At 40.6% G+C, this 23,069-nt stretch overlaps 1 protein-coding gene across 1 annotated transcript in view; it reads right to left on the reverse strand.

Annotated features, from left to right (window-relative positions):
• The window catches only part of LOC143297897 (E3 ubiquitin-protein ligase rnf213-alpha-like), a 226,109-nt gene extending 204,251 nt beyond the window's left edge, over positions 1-21,858 (reverse strand). The window contains 6 exon segments of the mRNA XM_076610432.1: positions 4,019-4,177; positions 7,156-7,184; positions 8,897-9,990; positions 10,692-10,811; positions 12,734-13,692; positions 21,750-21,858. Coding sequence (XP_076466547.1) covers positions 4,019-4,177; positions 7,156-7,184; positions 8,897-9,990; positions 10,692-10,811; positions 12,734-13,692; positions 21,750-21,754 — 2,366 coding nt within the window. The 5' untranslated portion in view covers positions 21,755-21,858.
• Between the last annotated feature and the right edge of the window lie 1,211 nt (positions 21,859-23,069).

The raw sequence follows: 23,069 nt of genomic DNA on the forward strand, positions 1-23,069 counted from the left end.
TTGGGATCAAATATATATATATAGATATGTTTGTGATGACTGGGATCAAATATATATATAGATATGTTTGTGATGACTTTGGGATCAAATATATATATATAGATATGTTTGTGATGACTTTGGGATCAAATATATATATAGAGACATGTTTGCGATGACTTTGGGATCAAATATGTGTGTGTCTGAGCGCTTGTCCGAAATCCTGTGAGCTTGACCCTGTCCCGTCTTCTTTGTTGGTTGAATGTATTGATGTTCTACTGCCACATATTACTCATGTCATCAATTCTTCCTTACTGTCTGGTTGTTTCCCTGAAAGCTTCAAATCTGCTGTTGTACGTCCACTCATCAAGAAACCATTTTTGGATCATAATTGTTTGAAAAATTATCGACCTGTCTCTAATCTGTCATTTTTATCAAAACTGCTAGAAAAGATCATATTGTCTCAGCTCTTAGCTCATCTGGAACAAAATGGTTTACTTAATTCCCACCAGTCAGCTTATAGACGTGGTCATAGTTGCGAAACAGCCCTTCTTAGAATAGTGAATGATTTGCTTTCAGGATTTGATGAGGATAAGATATCTGTTCTCGCTCTCTTAGATTTGTCAGCAGCTTTTGACACTATCGACCACTCTATCCTGTTGAACAGACTTAAAACTTCCTTTGGTATTCGTGACACTGCACTAGCATGGATCACGTCTTACCTGTCAGATCGTACACAGACAGTATGTGTAAATGGTAGATACTCTAGAGTATCTGCCTTGAAATATGGTGTCCCACAGGGGTCCGTCCTAGGTCCTGTTCTTTTCGTGCTGTATGCGGCTCCTGTGTCGGATGTCATCAGTCATCATGCGATGTCGCATGAGAGCTTTGCTGATGACACACAACTTTATCAGTCGGCTTCCATAGCTGAATTTGATGCACTGATGACTCAAACACAGGAGTGCATTGCTGGCCTAAAGGACTGGATGACTCTCAACAAGCTGCAACTAAATGATGATAAGACTGAATTGATGATAACCTGTCCAAAGAAGTTTCCTCAACATCCTTCCTTTCCTGACTCTGTTCTGATCAATAGCACACCTGTTTCACTTTCTCCCTCTGTTCGCAGTCTTGGTGTAATCCTGGACCAGTCTCTTTCCTTCCAACAGCACATTTCGAATATCTGTAAAGTTGCCTATTTGGAACTGCGTAGAATCAGCTCTATCCGCCACTATCTCTCAACCGATGCAACCAAGACACTTGTACGCTCTCTGGTTCTCTCAAGATTAGATTACTGCAACTCTCTTTTGGCCGGCCTTCCCAAATATCTGTTAGACAGACTCCAACGAATTCAGAATAATGCTGCCAGACTCATTTGCAGAGCTTCTAAATTTGACCATGTTTCTCCTCTCCTTCGGTCTCTCCACTGGTTGCCTGTTTCTGATCGAATAGACTATAAGCTATCCACTCTGACCTTTTCTGCAGTCAACGGATCTGGCCCCAAGTATCTTTCTGAACTCATCCATATCTATACCCCGTCTCGCCAGCTCCGTTCTTCCTCTGATACTCGACTTCTCAGGATACCTCACGTTAGAAGTAAGACCTATGGACACAGATTGTTTTCTTTTCAATCGCCAAAGATGTGGAACAAGCTCCCTGATAACCTCCGTCATTCTGATTCCCTCGCATCTTTTAAATCTCGTCTCAAAACTCACCTTTTCCCTCAGCAATAAGTTCAATTGTGGCAGGTCCACTTCCTTTGCGTTAGCTGTGCTTGACTATGTGTGTATACATATGTATGTGTACATAACTACATGCATGTATATGAATGTGTATTGTGTGTGCGTGTGTTTATGTAAGTTTGTGCCTGCCTATGTGTGTGTATGTGTTAGGGTAGCTGTTAGATACACATGTATGTTAAAATGTATGTATGCAGCGTGTGTGTGTGTGTGTGTGGGGGGGGGGGGGGTCACATTTTGGTGTGTGTATGTAACATAGATATGATGTATTATGTTAACAAAAGCGTTTTTGTAAAGCACCTAGAGCAGATTTCTGGATAGTGTGCTATATAAGTATCCATTATTATTATTATTATTAAATATATATATAGATATGTTTGTGATGACTGGGATCAAATATATATATAGATATGTTTGTGATGACTTTGGGATCAAATATACATATAGATATGTTTGTGATGACTTTGGGATCAAATATATATATAGATATGTTTGCGATGACTGGGATCAAATATATATATAGATATGTTTGTGATGACTTTGGGATCAAATATATATATATATATAGATATGTTTGTGATGACTTTGGGATCAAATATATATATAGATATGTTTGTGATGACTTTGGGATCAAATATATATATAGATATGTTTGTGATGACTTTGGGATCAAATATATACATAGATATGTTTGCGATGACTGGGATCAAATATATATATAGATATGTTTGTGATGACTTTGGGATCAAATATATATATAGATATGTTTGCGATGACTGGGATCAAATATATATATAGATATGTTTGTGATGACTTTGGGATCAAATATATATATAGATATGTTTGTGATGACTTTGGGATCAAATATATATATAGATATGTTTGTGATGACTTTGGGATCAAATATATATATAGATATGTTTGCGATGACTGGGATCAAATATATATATAGATATGTTTGTGATGACTTTGGGATCAAATATATATATATATAGATATGTTTGTGATGACTTTGGGATCAAATATATATATAGATATGTTTGTGATGACTGGGATCAAATATATATATAGATATGTTTGTGATGACTTTGGGATCAAATATATATATATAGATATGTTTGTGATGACTTTGGGATCAAATATATATATATAGATATGTTTGTGATGACTTTGGGATCAAATATATATATATAGACATGTTTGTGATGACTTTGGGATCAAATATAATAGATATATATATCCATGATTTTCCCAAATAAAGGTCCTAAAAATAAGATGAGCACATAACATGAAAACAATATAAAAAATGAAAATCAAATATCCAATAGTCACCTCTGAAACTCACAGTCCCCGCCATCCCCCCATCCCCTTTTTTAAGAACCCTACATACAGACTCAATTTCCCACCATCTCTCATAACTCCCACTCGTACTCCTAACAGTATTTTTTCAAAGTCCAATTATACTAGTATATGATAGTCATGTTCGACTATGACCATCAGAACAGCAGAGGAGGTAACTGCTGTCCTGACTATCTGGGCTAGAATTTGATCATAGTGGACAGTGTCTTGCCCAAGTTACATCCCCACTCTCTTGGCCAAGAGGGTTTTAGGACAGTCGGCACTGGGATGGTTGCCAGCCAACAAGCCCCCAAGGCTGCAGCACTAAGAGCCAGTGCAATTTTGCCTCCTTGTTTCAGTCATAGTCCTGTACAAAAAATACTAAGCTGTAAATGATTTCCCACTGCAATACACCAATAATACCAGTTTGACTCTTTATGAATACTGAACACATATTTCTCCCCATAAAAGAAATTTCATCTAAATAAGGGAAACCATTTAACAGAACTGAATACATATATTCAAAGATTATTAACCATAATTCTAATACATGCACACATGCCTGCACATACACGCAGCGCCACACACACACACACACACACACACACAAATATTGTCAACAAGTCATGATTTGTGTCTATCAGGATGGGAATTGTCAACTTACCTTAAAATGGATAAATAAATAAGTGGTGAGATAGTGTTTATCAGGAATGGGAGGATTGGTGGGTGCCATGATTTTTCAAAAGAAGTTGTCCGACTCAGGAAAGCTGTCAACCTATCAGAGGTTGAGTTAAGCTAAAAATATATATATATAAAAAACAAACAAACAAACAAAAAAGTGCTACATAAACAACAGAGTTGGCAATGGCAAAATACATCTCATTTCTGACTGAAATGTCAGCTTGGGAAACACTGAAACAGTGAACAATGAATTCCACATTTTCAAAATCCCCAATACACACCCAACAAATGTCATTCTGTTTACATCTCCAGTTGCATTGAAGCCTCCTAAATGATCAGGCCTGCACCGGATCAAGATGTTATATTTGTCAGGATCCATTTCCTCCCACATGTCAGACACAATGACGTGGAATATGACAGTCACCTTCTCGGCATTGTTCCTGCAAAATTCAAATTGAAAATAAAATGAACCAGCTCAATGAAAACGAAAAGTGTGCACATTCATTCCTTTCAAATGAAATATTATGACAGGTACTGTACAACAGATGCAGTGCTTACTGCTTTTGAGCAGGAATTAAAACTTTATCTGGCAGCCCCTGTTTGGATCAAAATATTCACTGCATCAAACTATAGCAAGTTACGGTCGGTGTACTCGCTCTCAAAACTTGTGACTAGTTCAGTTTCAGTCTCTCAAGGAGGCTTCACTGCACTCAGAGAAATATGTGGAGTGGTGGCCTAGAGGTAACGCGTCTGCATAGGAAACGAGAGAATCTGAGCGTGCAGGTTCGAATCACGGCTCAGCCGCCGATATTTTCTCCTCCTCCACTAGACCTTGAGTGGTGATCTGGACGCTAATCATTCGGATGAGACGATAAACCGAGGTCCCGTGTGCAGCATGCACTTAGCGCACATAAAAGAACCCACGGCAACAAAAGGATTGTTCCTGGCAAAATTCTGTAGAAAAATCCACTTCGATAGGAAAAGCAAATAAAACCGCACGCAGGAAAAAATACAAAAAAATGGGTGGCGCTGTAGTGTAGCGACGTGCTCTCCCTGGGGAGAGCAGCCCGAATTTCACACAGAGAAATCTGTTGTGATAAAAAGAAATACAAATACAAATACAAATGCTACAACACATCTGCTAGGCAGATGCCTGACCAGCAGCATAACCCAACACTCTTAGTCAGGTCTTGACTGCATGCATATATATCTGTGTACCCAATCAGAGTGGATTTCACCAGAGGGCAACGCTCTTGTTACTGTGGGTTCTTTTCAGTGCGCCTAGTGCCAGCTGCATTCAGGACCTCAATTTACTGTCTCATCCAAATGGCTAGAAGCTCAGTTTGATTTTCCTGTCGAACACGGGAGAAAGGGTAAGAGCGGGATTTGAACCCAACCCCTCATGGACTGGCTGGCAGATGAGCATCTCAACCATTCTGCCACCTTCCTCCTGACGCTAACGCACAACTACAACATCCAAGGGTGCGTCCTGCTTCAGCAGCTGTTCAGCACTCCTGTCCCACAGCTAAGTTCATTCAGCATCTGTGGCTCGCCTGTGTATCCCATGAGAATCACAGCACTGTGCACAGGGAACAGCCAGGGTGGCTTTGACATGGTACCTACACTTGGCTGACGGGGGCGCTAAGAGCTTTTACCATCAGTGTCACCGGTAAGGTCTTTCTTTTCTTTTTTTTTATGTGGTCACTGTAACAATTTTGATGCTCAAAGGTCATGTAAGTACTGCTTCCCTTCAATATTTTGTTTGCAAAAATTAATCCACAGCAGGATTTTAAATACAATATTGGGCAAAATATAAGCATTGGATAAAAGAGCAGTCAAAGAAAAACATTTCATACAACAGTGGAAATAACAAGTAGAATTTTTACAGGCTGAAGTGGTTCCTGTAAAATGTTAATTTCAAAATACCAAAGCCATTGTTGAAGTGTTTACAGTGCTTTCTGACTTCCTGGAGGACGGTGGCAGTCAAATGTCTGTGAGGGTGTGAGTTTGATTCCCACTCTCACCCTTTCTTCAAGTTGGACTGGAAAATCACTGAGAGGGCAGCATGCACTTGGCACAATGAAAAGAATCCACGCCAAAAAAAGTGCTGTTTTCTGGCCAAATTCTGTAGAAGAAATCCACTCTGATAGGTACACAAATATATAGGCATGCACTCGGGGCCAGACTCATGTGATAGGTGATGCTGCTGTCAGGCATCTGCCTTGTAGATGTGGTGTAGCTTATGATCAGTCTGAACACTATATAGATGTGGTGTAGCTTATGGATCAGTCTGAACACTATATAGATGTGGTGTAGCTTATGATCAGTCTGAACACTATATAGATGTGGTGTAGCTTATGGATCAGTCTGAACACTATATAGATGTGGTGTAGCTTATGGATCAGTCTGAACACTATATAGATGTGGTGTAGCTTATGGATCAGTCTGAACACTATATAGATGTGGTGTAGCTTATGGATCAGTCTAAACACTATATAGATGTGGTGTAGCTTATGGATCAGTCTGAACACTATATAGATGTGGTGTAGCTTATGGATCAGTCTGAACACTATATCACTTCCTTTAGAAACTGAAACTATAACTTCATAGCTAGACAGTGTCCACCATCCTGCCAAGTTTGGTTTCTCAACCACCCATTGCAGTTACTGAGAAAACGCCAGTGGTTAATTATTCCATGGGAACACACACACACACACACACACACACACACACACACAGCAAAACATGGTTGAAACATGTCACACATGATGTGTACACACATGAATAAAAAGTACCTGATATGTAAGGAAAATAATCTAAAGAGTCTGTTCTACAAAAGCTATCGCCTTCACCTGTTCAGTCCATTTTTCCATCTTGAGGCAAGCAGTAAGTGCAGTTTACATTAACCATACTCTACACCTTTATGTACCTATATGTACCAGCAAAAAATGATGTTTTCAGGTGATTTATTTCAATATTCCAACACTAAAATATGTAAATAATAATTCAAGAAACATTTTCGGTCGATTCCTAAATATACCAGCAACAAATCATGTTAATATTCCAACACTAGAATATGTAAATAATAATTCAAGAAACATTTTCAGCTGATTTCTGTTAAAATTCCAACACTATAATGTGAAAATAATAATTCAAGAAACATTCTCAGTTGGTTTCTGTTAATATTCCAACACTAAAATATGTAAATAATGATTTAAGAAACATTCTCGGTTGGTTTCTGTTAATATTCCAACACTAAAATATGTAAATAATAATTTAAGAAAGATTCCAACAAAAAACCTTTCATACCACACACGTGTACATTCCCCAATCCAATGACTGATGATCAAGATGACGCAGTGACAAACAAAGCTTAACATACATACCAGTGAACACATTCACAACAACAAATACTTACGTCAAAGCATTCTTGGCTCCATTGTTTTGCTGTTAAAACAGATTATTTAGAATTATAAATGACCAGATCATAAATACACAAACTTCTGTAAGCATGTATGCCAAAAACTAACACTCTCTGTCTTTGTCTATCTGTCTGTCTGTCTGTCTGTCTGTCTCTCTCCCTTTCTCTCTCAAATAAACAATTTATCATTTGAATATGAATCACAGCTGCCTCATATTCTCTCTAACAACAACAATAAGAATAGCAACAACAACTATAATAATACTGATGATTTTTTTTTCTTTAATTTTACAAATCTATATTCCACTGAATCTTAAAGACAAATCAAAATGCGTACACATCAGTTATTCATATGCATGCATATGCTCAAATTCAAAAAGAAAAAAACAACAGATAAAACTTACAAGTAAACAGAAAGCTGGAGAAACTGTTGACCGGGAATAGGGAGGGGGAAGGTGGGGATGCTACCTTGGAAAGAGGTAGTTTGATAGGCCAGACTTGTGCAGAGATTTGATGAAGCAAACAAGGGAGCTCATTCCAAGACTAAGAGCATGAGAATTTACAGAGTTCATGCCAGACAGGTTGAAAACAGAGTACCTGTGTGAGTGAAAACCAAAGTCTTCTGGCAGTTAATTTTCTGTAGGAAGTTGTGAAGGTTAAAGTGGTGACAGGGAATGAATGGGGCCTGCTGTCTTTGCTGATCCCTTGACACAGAAAATCAGTCTGTTGTTCCTGTGGCTTTAGAAAGGCTGTGGGACCTTTAACCCTTTAAGGAACTGCAAACTGACAATGCTCACTGCTCTGAAAAACGAGGTGACATCGCTCACGTGATGAAGAGACCAGTTTAGAGCCACTATAGTACTGACTTGTTGCCATGTTATGTCCAGTTAACCCATTCTACCCCCAAGCTACGTGCCTACTGCAACCCCCCTGGACCAGCACTACATGAGACCACGGCAGTAAAAAGTCGGGTTGTTCACTGGGATGGAGAAAACCCCTGGAGAACTGCTGATTTAAGCAGTCAAACAAAGCTTCATTTTCATGCTTCCAGAATCTGTAAATGGCTCAGTTTAGAATGCCAGCTGTAACAAGCAAGAATAAATGAAATCAGTAAAGTGTATTGGTACGAGAATACTCGTACCAGGTCCTCAGGGAAAGTAATCATGGTACAAGTTAACTTGTACCTGGAGTAGAATGAGTTAAGCACAGTGAGCAATGGATTGACCACCACCTTTTTTTCACACAAAGCCAAAACGCTAGGCATGTTACCAGCACTTGGCCTGTCCACAGACTGAGTGGAGGTGGAGGAAGTGTGTGCTTGTAAGTGGGTTCAGTGTTGTGAACTCTGGGCAGGGTCTTGGGGTACCTTCATTCTACACTTCATTGCAAATTCGAGTCAGAGTGAGCAAGCCATTTGGCTACTGCCTGCACCAAGTCCAAAATGGCATAGCACATCAATCTGAAATAAACAAATACAACCTTTTTTATAACATGTTTTCAGTGAATAGATCTGTAAGAAAATTGAGTCATGACAAGTGCCCAGGGAACAGTTTGGTGATGAACTGCATGAAGACCATCAAACAGCTGGACCCACTACTTGTTCTGCAGGTTGGCAAGAAAGGGGAAGGGGATGTCAGACCCAAAGTAAACTGAGATATAAAGCTGGCCTTCAATCACTGGTCTATCAAACAAATTTAACCAGTAACAAATGTGAGGAAAATATATGAATACTACGTACTGTAGTGTTTGACCTGGTGTTAACTCCCTTTGCGGTAACGCCTGCATAAGACATCTTGGGACTTTCCTGTGCGGACCGCCACCCTTCGTTGCCTTTCCCTTGGTAAGAAGAAGCAGACGTTTCCCCATCTCTGTCTCCAGCACTTCCTCGCGCTCCATCCTCTTTTCTAGCTGCATCATTTTTCCTATCTTTCCCTGCCTTCTGCTGGTCTGGTTTGTCCGTTTCTTCGGGGCCAGATTTCTTCTCATCATGCGTTTTCGCTTTATCTGGTTTATCCGTTTCTTCGGGGCCAGATTTCTTCTCGTCATGCGTTTTCACTTTGTCTGGTTTGTCCGTTTCTTTGGGGCCAGATTTCTTCTCGTCATGCGTTTTCGCTTCGTCTGGTTTGTCCGTTTCTTTGGGGCCAGATTTCTTCTCGTCATGCGTTTTCCCTTTGTCTGGTTTGTCCGTTTCTTTGGGGCCAGATTTCTTCTCGTCATGCATTTTCCCTTTGTCTGATTTGTCCGTTTCTTTGGGGCCAGATTTCTTCTTGTCATGTTTTTTCGCTTTGTCTGGTTTGTCCGTTTCTTTGGGGCCAGATTTCTTCTCGTCATGCATTTTCCCTTTGTCTGGTTTGTCCGTTTCTTTGGGGCCAGATTTCTTCTTGTCATGTTTTTTCGCTTTGTCTGGTTTGTCCGTTTCTTTGGGGCCAGATTTCTTCTTGTCATGTTTTTTCCCATCTTTCTTCTTTCCTTTTATCCCTGCACCGTCCTTAGTTTCTGATCCAGTTGCCTTGTCCGACTCTTTTTCAGGATGATCATCCTCTGACGATGTCTTGATCTTGCTGGACTTGTCCACATTCATTGGTTGTGCTGCATCTTCACCTCTGCAGGCTTTAGTACCAGCAGCAGATGATGTGCCTCCATACTTGCTTCCTGGTTGCAGGTCTTCAGAGTCCTTGTCTGGCCTGAGTGAGGAGGATGAAGTGTTGCCTCTACTGGTTTCATTGACAGTCATACGCTGCGCTTGTTTTTCCTCACACATGTTGCTGGATGCTGGATCCACATCGATGAATGACTTATCAGCAAACTCAGCAAAGAAGGTTTTCTTTGAACCTGCGCAAGAAATTTCACAATATGAAATTTCATCATGCTGTTCTTGTTTTTGCCCATTATATACATATATAGACAGAGAGAGAAAGAGAGAGACAGGGACAGACACAGAGATACAGAGAATGAGAGAGACACACACACACACAAACACAGAGAGAGAGACACCAAGAGAGAGAGATAACAGCCAATGAAAATCAGTATATGTCAAAATTTCTGTCTTTCATATTCTTATTATATTCCCTTTGAAGAAAGAACGTACAAACTGCAAATTTCAAGTAACACCAAATTTGTGGTGTGAGTCATGCATGCTCACACAAGGCTGCAAAGAAGATGTCAAGGAAAGACTTCTCACCTGTTTCTAAGTGTCCTGATCAAATCTGGCAGACAAGATACACTTTGCAGTTTGACACTGACCTCAGCTAATGGGAATTAACGTCAACCTATTCAAAGTTACATCTTTAACCTGTTTGGGTTTTTTTCATTTGAGACAGTCCACAAGCAGCAATGAAACAAAACTGCTGCACTTTCTTCAGTGAGAACACAAAACACAGTCACTGTTTGTCACAAGGTTTCAAAATCTTAATAATTCATAATTCATGTTTTTGCACTGATACTTGACGTTTATGCTCAGAAATCTTCAGAAACTGTCCTTGACAGCCACGTCTCTTTCGATGATCAGTTGATGTGAGTGGAAGGAAACCTACCGGGGACTGTTTCACCATGGGGGGGGTCATCAGAGGTCTCTTCACCCATGGTCCCTGACTGCGCTGGGTCAGTTTCATCGTCATCTTCATCGCCACCTTCCTCAGGGTGTCCTGGGGCTGCTGAATGAAGGAACAGTTTCAGTTTCAGTTTCTCAAGGAGGCATCACTGTGTTCGGAAAAATCCATATACGCTACACCACTTCTGCTGGGCTGGTACCTGACAGCAGCATAACCCAACGCACTCTGTCAGGATATAAACACACGCATGTATGTTTGTGTACCACTCTGTGTCAGGATATAAACACACGCATGTATGTCTGTGTACCACTCTGTGTCAGGATATAAACACACGCATGTATGTCTGTGTACCACTCTGTGTCAGGATATAAACACACGCATGTATGTCTGTGTACCACTCTGTGTCAGGATATAAACACACGCATGTATGTTTGTGTACCACTCTGTGTCAGGATATAAACACATGCATGTATGTTTGTGTACCACTCTGTGTCAGGATATAAACACACGTACATGCATGTATGTCTGTGTACCAATCAGAGTGGATTTCTTTTTACATAATTTTCCCAGAGGACAACACATTTGTTGCCACTGGTTCTTTTTTAGTGCGCCAAGTGAGTGCTGCACACGGGACCTCTTGGTTTATCATCTCATCCAAATGACCAGACACTCAGTTTGATTTTCCAGTCAAACTTGGGAGAAAGGGCTCCCGCGAGCATGGGTATTGGAACCCAGACCTTCAGGGACACTGTTGAGGTGGATAAGTGTCTCAACCATTCTGCCACCTTGCTCTTTGAAGTGATTCAAGTGAACAGTTAGAGCACAGGACTTAGAACTAGTGAATTCAGGAAAATGTTACTACTACTATAGGATCCAACAGCAACTGAAACTCTACAAGGCTTTCAAAGGTAGTGGTGGAGCAGCGGCCTGGTGGTAATGCATCTGACTGGGTCCATGTGTCCACAGGTTCGAGTCCTGTAAGGGATTTTTACTCCCTCCCCCTACTAGACCTTGAGTGGCAGTCTGGGTGTTAGTCTTTTGGATCAAATAACAAACTAAGGTCCTGTATGCAGCATGCATATAGCACACTTAAAAGAATCTACAACAACAGACGGGTTGTCCCTAGCAACATCCTGTAGAAAATTCCACTTAGTCAAACAAATATACATACCTTAATGCAGACAGAACAAACAAAAAAACAATATATATATGTATGTATGTATGCATGTATGTATGTATGTATGTGGCCCTGTACTGCGGTAACACATTCTCCCCAGGGACAGCAGCCTGAATTTCACACAGAGAAATCTGTCATGACAAAAAGTAATACAATGCAGCACCTAAAAAGGTTATTAAAACAGAAAATTAACAAAAACCACCTGCAGATAAACAAATGAACATGGAGGTTGCAGCCCACAAGGGAGAAGAAATATAAGCGTGCATCGTTATAATTATCAATAAGAACACTGACAGAAGCTGGGGTGAGCTTCAATACACTCCTGATTATATGGGACATGTACCGATTTCTTTCAGGAGCATGTAATGACTTCTGTAACTATCTGCATTTCCACTGTTCTGCCATCTTAAGAGATGTTCAAAGTTTGTAGAACACTGGAGAAGCTGGACAGAACATCAAACATCTGATCACAAAAAAAGAATGATGTCATGTTATCACCTTATTAAAAGACAGTCTCCATCAAAAAAAGAATGATGTCATGTTATCACCTTATTAAAAGACAGTCTCCATTACTTTTTGTTTAAATCTTGCTTCTGCACTGGCTCAAATGTAACTGAAGGACTGGTCAATTTAGTTTTTACTTTCAGGAGTTAGGACACACACACACACACACACACACACACACACACACACACACAACCATTGTAATGGAATTATTTCACATGGACTGATCTCACATAATCTATTCAACATCAGACACATGATAATTCACATCATTTCAGTATCTGAACTGCTGCTGATGATGATAAAAACTTTTGCCTGTATTCTTCAATCTCCCTTCACTTACCAGACCCCTGCAAAGCCTGGGCACCAGGGGACCCTGCCTCCTCACCCCGGCTGGAATCGTCAGAACACACGACAGGTGCACGCATGTGTGCCACAGCCTGTCCACTGTGTGCGCTCTCTGGAGAGCAGTCTGCACCTCCAGTGGTGTCAGGCTCACGAGGGGTCAGTCCGCTCTCTGCCCTACTCTTGTCTGACAGCCAGGCAGCCTGACCTTCAGCTGACGGCAAAGCCTTGCCGGAGCCTCCTCTTCCTCCATCAGAGGCTCTGTTTCCAAGGTCTGTGCCTGTGCTGTCGTCAGAGGGGTGAGGTTCATTGTCGTCGTCAGAGGGGTGAGGGTCATCTTGGCCACCCTCATCCTGCTCAAAAGGGATGTGGCCTTGACTACCTGAAGGTGCTGGCTTGTTCGCATCTGGGTCTATGTCCTTGTGGACAATTTCAATGTTCCCGCCGCTTGCAGAAGCGGTCTTGCCTGTTGAGTCTACTTCTTTGGGGACAATGTCAATGTGCCTGCCACTAGCAGATGTGGTCTTCCCTGCTGGGACTATGTCTTTGTGGACAATGTCACTGTCTTTGCCACTAACAGACGCGGTCTTCCCTGCTGGGACTATGTCTTTGTGGACAATGTCACTGTCTTTGCCACTAACAGACGCGGTCTTCCCTGCTCCATTATCAACTTTAGTGCTGCAGTTTAGACAAAAAGTAGCAGTATCAGCAAGGACAAACCCACAGGGCTTGCCATCTTCAGTGGTCCCTGTGCATTTCCTCGGCTGTTTTTCTGACTGTTTTTGAGTAACTTTGGCCCCACAGTGGCAGCAGAATCTAGCATTTGCTGGAATTGCTTCATCGCATGATGAACAGGTGATGGTCTCCTCCTTTAATTTGTTTGGTGTGCCGCAGTCGGGGCAAAACTTGACATCAGACGATAACGGTCGCCCGCAGTTTTCCCCTTGGCACTTCATTCTGTAAAGTTAAACACACAAAAAAGTGTTCAATTAAACACACACACACACACACACACACACACACACACGCACACACACACACACACACTTTCAACCTGCTGCATAGAAAACTTCAATTTCCTCAGTTTCCTATCATCCAAAAGATCCTAAAAACTTGTAAGCAACAAAAAAACAACAAAATTTTGAGTGATTGTGACTGCCACTCAAGAAATGCAATATTCTAAGCAGATAACAATACAAAAGGCTTTATATAAATCCTAAAAATATGACTATAAATTCAACACATATATGAATTTCACTATCATAAACAATGTGACAAAGATACATGCAGCTCTAGTAAAACAAAAACCAGATTATTCATCCCACTCACAAGCACACACACACACACACACACACACACACACAAAGGTGAATCATCAGTAAGATTATCATCTAAACCACAGCAAGCACTCAACAAAAAGCAGAAAGTTGAGACCTAAGAATGAAAATAGCAACAGTATCATTACACAGCTATTTTCAACTAAACACTCCTGCTGTGCTACACAATAGAAACATGGCTCAAACATGAACCTTCAAACTTTTAGATTTCAGTTCCAGCAGATTTCATTTCTGTCCCTTGACTGCTGCTGATGGGCATGCTTGTCGGTGAAGGGCTGTCACCTCACTGAGATGATACAGTGCTGACAGGTCAGGATGTCGGTGAAGGGCTGTCACCTCAATGAGATGATACAGCGCTTACAGGTCAGGATGTCGGTGAAGGGCTGTCACCTCAATGAGATGATACAGTGCTTACAGGTCAGGATGTCGGTGAAGGGCTGTCACCTCAATGAGATGATACAGTGCTTACAGGTCAGGTTGTCAGTGAAGGGCTGTCACCTCACTGAGATGATACAGTGCTTACAGGTCAGGTTGTCAGTGAAGGGCTGTCACCTCACTGAGATGATACAGTGCTTACAGGTCAGGTTGTCAGTGAAGGGCTGTCACCTCACTGAGATGATACAGTGCTTACAGGTCAGGATGTCAGTGAAGGGCTGTCACCTCACTGAGATAAGACAGCGCTTAGAGGTCAGGATGTCAGTGAAGGGCTGTCACCTCACTGAGATGATACAGTGCTTACAGGTTAGGATGTCAGTGAAGGGCTGTCACCTCACTCAGATGATACAGTGCTTACAGGTCAGGATGTCAGTGAAGGGCTGTCACCTCACTGAGATAAGACAGCGCTTAGAGGTCAGGATGTCAGTGAAGGGCTGTCACCTCACTCAGATGATACAGTGCTTACAGGTCAGGATGTCAGTGAAGGGCTGTCACCTCACTCAGATGATACAGTGCTTACAGGTCAGGATGTCAGTGAAGGGCTGTCACCTCACTCAGATGATACAGTGCTTACAGGTCAGGATGTCAGCGAAGGGCTGTCACCTCACTCAGATGATACAAATATAAAAATCATTTGGTGGTGGTGGTGGTAGTGTTCTTGTTGTCAAACAAGAATGGCTGCAAGTATCTTGAAAGTCACAACTTGGCAATAAAGAAAACTTTAGACAGTAATTCAGTAAACAGAGTATGCAGTAAACTGACAACTGACTCATCACAACAAAACAACTGTTCAGAATATGATCTGATGAACAAAGCAGAAATACTCTGCACTGTTCACTGAACTGGTGTACACATGTATGTATCTCATACATTACACACACACACACACACACACACACACATATATATATATATATATATATATATATATATATATATATATATATATATATGTATGTATGTATATATATGTCATGATTTCAGCCAGCTACCAAATAATCCAATAAAAACAAGAATGAAAAAAAAGGTTGTTTTTTTTCATTTCACAGTGTGCTGCTTCTCTGAAAAACACCACTGAACATCAAACCATAATTATAAAATTAATTCTTGTTACTGCTAACCTCATCTGGAAACCAGTTCAAGACCATGAGAAACATTAGTGTTTTATTGTTTGGTGTCCATTAGTCTCCCAGTACACATGACTCTCAGACCATGCAAAGGATTAAATGGGGTAGACCTCAAAGTACTAGCCATTTGCTAACCCAGGTCAAATGCCATGTAACCCAGAAACTGCACCACACTGGCTGAGGGCTACTTGCCACTATTTTGTTGATGCAGAGCCAGCATATGTTATACAAGTTTTATGTAACATCACATTATCAAATATCAACCCCAGTTGGAACTGAAACTCAAGAGGCAAAGTCTTTCATTTAAAAAGGTAAAGTTCATCTTCAAACCACCGGTTAAGTATAAGCAATTGGAATCTGCTAAGGACTATTTTGAACAGAGCAAACTCTTCATTTGAACTGTTCATAACAGAGTGATTCAGGTTCTTGATAAAAAAAATATATAAAAAAATAATAATAATAAAATTAAAGTCCTTCTTCATGGCATCCATCATAATATCTTCTGAAATAAAACTTGAAAGCATGATATCGCTGTTAACGAGAAAGATAACAAGGCCTTCCAGTGCATGTTGATATTCCCAGGCTGAATTCTGCAAAGCTGAGGTCTGATGGGTGTAGTGTCCTAGGACTTGCCTTTCTGTCTGCACCATTTGCCACTTCAGCAGCATGGCCCTCAAGCCACCCATCCTGAATCCCATACACAGCCCTACATAAAAACACTAACTTTTGACTTGTTCTGTCCAAGTACCAAACATTCAATGAGTTTCCATCACTTTCGAGGTGATCAATTGGTTAGCTGTCCCTGGGATTTGCCAAAACCATTTAGCACAGCAAAGGGGGCATTTCACCCACTATCAAAATTAATTTTGGTCAACAGAAAATGTTGTCCACACCAGAACTGAAGTGTACAAAGTTAAATGCTAGCCAGCGGGACAAAGGGGAGGTTACCTACTTCCGGGAGGTTATCGGCCGTAGTTTCGTTTTCTCCGCATAGGCGGATAGTAGTTTGCACAGGACAGGAATGTCAGACCCCTGCCGGAGTCTGCACTAGTTGGGTCATGGTTCTTTCTCTGTCTCTGGACCTTGCAATTGGAATGAACTTCCTCTTTCGCTTCGTCAAGTCTCCACACTCAGCTCTTTCAAGTCTGGCCTTAAAACCCACCTCTTCCCAAAATAGCCTCCCTTCCCTGCCTCTTCCTTGTCTTTAGTTTCTCCAGTTTTAGAGTTATGCGTGCATGAGAATGACTGGTGCGAAAGTGCTTAGATTTGTCTATGCACAAGATTCAGCGCTATATAAGTACCATTATTATTATTATTTATTAAATGAGATTACACTTTTTGTTTCTGTGATGGTCCTGAATCTGAATCACAGCTAGAACTCTGGGACAGTTGTCTGATGTGCTTCCTCCCGGAACTGTACATACTGGTCAGTAATGGCAGACCTGTATGGAAATCATCTGAACAGAGGTAAGGACATACAAATCCATACAGCAAAACATTCAAAGTTATCGGAAGTGTTTACATTATACACTCCATGAAGCTAACTGCCAAAGCTTAAAAGCAAAAGCAATCATTCAACCCAGTATATGATTGTGTAAAGTCTAAGTAAATCCCACATTTCCCTTTATAAACAAAATGTTACAAAGAATGGACATGTACATAAAATCGTTAATTATTTCTGGAAGAAAATGTTCAACTGTTAAAATATTCTGAATAATATTTCATTGGAAATGGCAGGATCTAAATATGAATGATACTGATCCAGATTTGACAGAGCTCCAAGGCAGAAAAAATAAAGCACCTGAGACTTGTGAACAGCACAGATTTGTGTCACAAATTGTTCATGACATTCAAGTTTCATGTCACTTAGTTTTCTGTCAACAGTCTTCACTTTTCAAGGTATATCCCTGTTGTCTGGATAAAAATTTCCCACATGAAGAACCTTAATTACTTTCTACTGAACAACACTGTTCAGAGCACTTTTATTTGTGGATTACTTTGGTTACATTTAAACTGTACCTTACAAGGTGGTAAGTCAAATGGTTTGGTATACTTTAAAGCTGGTCATGCCAGACATAACAAAATAATGAACACTGTTTGACCAGTAATGCTTTCCTGGGGAATACCACAGAGGACCTTGTAAATTCTGTAAGGTGAAATACCAAGAGAACTGCACAGTAAAATGTACTAATTCTACTGCACATACTCTTTACTACTTTGTTGTGTCTACATGTATGTCACCTGTCAGTCAGTTATATGGTTTCTAATAAAGCTTCACACAAACGATTTGTATACTGTCTAAATGATACAATGGTGTTCTGCCTGTGAATACAGTTCCAGACGATGTGATTGTTCCACCACCACAGCTCGAGAGATCAAGGAGGGATCGAGGTATCTCCACAATGGCAGTTCATACAATGTGGAGACCAGAATCGCCCACTGTGTTCTGGCCAATGGCAGTTAACAGGAATGAGTAAGCAAACAGTCGAGATCATGAGACTTTTGTGAAATACGTGACTAGTCTGCCTACAATGGCGCTGCCGACTGGGCATGCAAGTTCACTTAGTGGTCGCCACACACAACAATCTAGGTATGCAAGGTCAGACATGCTGTTTTCACATCCGTTCTGTAAAACATACCTGAAGTGCGGCTAATGTATGAAGTGCGTAATCAGACTCTTCCGTGAAGACTAAATGGTTTCGGTTTCTTCGTGGCGTGTTCGCATTCAGGAAAGTACCAGTTGACAACATCACACGTCGCCGATTGCTTCCTGGTGCGTACTTTCGGTTTCGACACCTCACGAAATACCCTTCCGCAACTTAGTCCCCCTCTCTAAACCGGATCATTTTGCTAATCAGTTTTCTCATAAAAGCGATTAAGTATGTTTGTGACTTTTTGAACGTATCCTTTAAAATCTAAACACAATAGGAAATTCGATACGTTGACCTTTCCAACATGGACTAATATCGGTACACCATTTAAAAATGCCCCCCAGTGTAAGCTTATGATCTCAAGGCCTAACCAACATGGTGGGTTTATGTGTTTGTCAGGCATCTGCCCCTTTTTTCTTTTTCTTTTTTTTTCTTTTTGTCAGATGCGTAGCGTAAACAGATCACGATTTCACACTTCCAAGAAACTGAAACTGCTCACGACAGACTGCATTTTATGGGAAACAAACCGTGTCTGCAAACATTGTTGTGATCAAGTTTCATTTCAAAGTTGACTGTGGAGTGTAGCCAGCAGCGACCCCGCAACCATTGAGATGTTCGGAAGTTCGAGACGCCTGAAAACGTCACAGCTGAGTGAGGGAGACGGGGTGACCAAAGACATATGTATATATCTCAGTGGTGAAGACAGAAAATGAAATGAGAGACATCATTACAAAGTGAACAAAAAACGGATAATACGGAGACCCAGACTTTTGCACACAAACCAGGAAAAATCTGATTAACAGTTGGAGAAAAAAAAAAGCCAGCACAAGTTATTGCAGCCGCGGCCATATTACCAGTCTTGTCATTTGCTTTGGCACACAATAAATATTGTAAAATATTGTAACTTATGCATTTTGTCTACTTACTTAAGCAAGACAAGCAAACTAATTTTTTGGTTTAAGTATTCAGTTTTAATGGTGTAAATAATTAGCAGTTTGTGTTTGGTTCTGCACACAGTCCTGAGTCATTTGGTGTAAATAATTAGCAGTTTGTGTTTGGTTCTGCACACTGTCCTGAGTCATTTGGTGTAAATAATTAGCAGTTTGTGTTTGGTTCTGCACACTGTCCTGAGTCATTTGGTGTAAATAATTAGCAGTTTGTGTTTGGTTCTGCACACTGTCCTGAGTCATTTGGTGTAAATAATTAGAAGTTTGTGTTTGGTTCTGCACACTGTCCTGAGTCATTTGGTGTAAATAATTAGCAGTTTGTGTTTGGTTCTGCACACAGTCCTGAGTCATTTTACCTGTTCCCCACAAAATCAATAGATATTTTCAAAACTAATGTGCCCGGAAACACATGTCCCTTTTTTTCCCTCCCCTATTGGCAGTCCTCCCTGCCCCCTCCCTGACCCTGACCACACAATCTGTATTTTCTTCTTTTTTTTCCATATAGACACACACATGTAAAACAATTCAAATGTGTGTGTGTGTGTTTGTCTTGATTTTTATTCTTCAGACTTGTTGCTGTTGTTGACTAATGTTAAGGAAATGTATCCTGTTCAAGCATACACACATATTATGTGTGCACTCACACACTATTCTGGATCAGGGAAATTTACCTTGAAACAGTCAGCAATTTCAACACACACACACACACACACACACACACACTCACACACACACACACACACACACACACACACACAGAGGCTAACACATGCATCTATTCCCCTAAAATCCCATCTTCCTGCCTGCACACCAGTTTGAAACTGCAGCCACAACTGATAGAAACCTATAATTAACCACCCACTGGTCTGAGCGACTGGCTGAAAAATCAATATGTGACTAACTGGCTGCCACATCAACCGGTCCCTTCAAGTTTGTATGTGTCAATGCATTGTGACGCACTCCAAACCTAAACCTTGAATAAGACAAATACACATGCTAACAACATGTTTCTTGTGAGTGTTTTTATGTATGTTCGACTTACACAAAATGAAAGCATTAAGCGTCTTACCACAAATAAGATGCAACACAAGCTAGAGCAAGAAAATTCCATAGTATAAATGTAAGTACTCATGAAACACTAAAGATAGCAAATTACACAGACAAAGAAAAGAACACTTTCAAAGCAACGACAAAGAACGGCAAGAAAATGTGTGCGTCAAGATGGACCGGCATGTAACTAAAGAGACTTTTTTTTTTAAATGTCCTTTCACCTTGGCAACAAAAAATGCTAAATACACAGCACAATTAAAAAAAACACACACAAATCAAAAATCTAACAAAATATTATGCACACATGTAAACCTTCATGCACAAATATGCCAGGTCCAACATTTGGTTTCAGTTCTAGCATACACCCACATTTTTCATGGAATCTTTTGAGTTAGTTCTAAAAATAGACCAAACACAAAATAGGACTGCTACATTTACAAAGCAACAAAAAAAAAAGTTGTGATGAGAAAGCAACTTAATCATATTTTTCACACAGTCACACACACACACACACACACAAACATATCAACCTTCAGCTTTTGGTTTCAGTTCAGCAATAATGTGTTTAAGACAGTCCTAAATATAGAGCATCAAACAGGAAATAGCTATTTCACAATAGGAGTAACAATGACTGATTGTTCTGATAACTAAAAAAAAAAGTATGCTGTGTCTCATTAAATAAACTTCAGTTAAATACCTGGTCAAGACAGATATATTTATTGCACACACACACACACACACACACACACACACACACACACTTTTTAAAAGAGGTGTCAAAGTGTGTGGGGCTTTTCCACATGCACTAGTACTACATCTCCTTTGATTAAAAAGAAACAAAGTTTCTTCATTCACAAGTTTCTTCATTTTACTTCAGTAAACATGCCAAATTTATACAGACGGCACACGGATATGACACCAGAGATGATCCTTTTGCCGTTCTTGGAAATTCAAAGGAAGATGATTAAGGCATGTTGAACTTTGATGTGAACTTATAAAACATAATAATAAGGATTAATCTGGCAAAATTATTTTTTTAAACAACAACAGAAATTAACTTAGATTGTTACAACAGACAAAGAAATCATAGTCTAAAGCTAGCAGAAATAAACACTCCAAAATGTTACAGCAACCTAATACTACTGTAAAGAAATAGGATGGGGTGAGGGGAATAAAGAAAGGAGGAGGGTGTAGGTAGGGGTAGGGTAGTAGAATGGTAGGATCGCAGGCACAGGACAGGTGCACATTCCACTCTCTCCTCGTACCACAAGCAGGGTCTTACAGTAAGATGAATTGAGGTGTTAATTTTCCCTAACTAAAGCAGCACACCCTAACTTAGCAAGCGCTACACATAATAAAGTTGACTGAGTAGAATATTAAACATGCGCACTGCTAAGTCTGTGACATGGGTTACTTTTTTTTATTGACGTGTTATCGAACGTGAAGTTCGTAAGCCTTGTCACATACCTCATTTTACAGCCACACAGCCACGATCAGATGTCAAACTTCATTGTTGGCATTCACTGAACATTCAAAGTTTTAACAAATTATTCTAAAAACATACCTTACTCACAGAAATGCGAACTAGTTATTCAATGCAGAAAAGATCTAACGGTTTCATTTTGATCAGCCACATAAGATGACTTGGCAAAGGGGATACGGGGAAACGCGAAAAAGCTGACTGCACGTACATTCTTTTCTTTTTGTGTACTTTCGATTTTCATTCGCGCAAAATTGCAGGTAGCGAGTGAAAAATATCCGTCCGCTGGTGCCGCGTCATTGCAACCGCCGCAGCAAATAGTTCAAATTAATCCACTTACTTTAGACGTTTTTAGTGATTCGAAGGTAAAAATCAAAGTATGCATAAGATCTATATAAGAAGAGATATAAAAAGTTGGGACAAATAACTGTAGAAACAAGGTGATTCTGAATTTCAACAAAAATAAAACTTTCGGGTCGGGCGGAGGAGAGTGGGGCGTAAGAGGGTGCGGGGGATGGGGGTGGGTGGGAAAGGCACTGATCTAAAACTGTCAAACCGTAAAAATGCTCTACCGCGTCAACACAAAATTGTCACATCTACACACACAAAAATACAACAACAAAAAAACAAATACTAATTCAAACCCACAAAACACAGCCGGTTCATGATACAGTATCCCAAAGACAGGGGAATGGACTGGTAAGGCAGAAAAATGAGACAACAGTGAAGAAAGAGAAAAGGCAGAAACAAAGAGAGTGATAGAAAAAAAACAGCTTTTTTTTTGTGTGTGTGCATTTTTTCCGCATCAGTTCAGTTACTCAAGAAGGCGTCAATGCGTTCGGACAAATCCATATACGCCACACCACAGCCGGCCGCCGCTAACTTGAAGCAGATGCCCGGGGCTGACGAGCAGCGTAACCCAACACGCTTTGTCAGTCCTTGAGGAGAGAGAGAAAAAAAATGCCATAAACAAGTAACTGATGATGATAAATATGGCATAGAGACCTACCGAGGCTGTAAACTCCCAGGGTTGGATCAGTGACACTGATCTGCATGTCTAGGGCAGTCTACCGCAATGATCGACAGACTGCGATGGCCGACTCTCCAGCACAGACGGAAGGTAGCTAGGCTTGCCATGCTACGGAAAATAATGGACGGAGAGGCGATCGTCGACAAAAGCTGCATCGTGCCAGCCCCACTCAGACAAAGAAGGAAACATTCCCGCCAGCTCAACCAGATCCGGTGTAAAACCCAATACAGGCAATATTCCTTCTTCCCCAGAACGATACGTGACTGGAACAACCTGC

The sequence above is a fragment of the Babylonia areolata genome, chromosome 23 (genome assembly GCF_041734735.1).
Source record: "Babylonia areolata isolate BAREFJ2019XMU chromosome 23, ASM4173473v1, whole genome shotgun sequence".
In the NCBI taxonomy this organism is placed as follows: domain Eukaryota; kingdom Metazoa; phylum Mollusca; class Gastropoda; order Neogastropoda; family Buccinidae; genus Babylonia; species Babylonia areolata.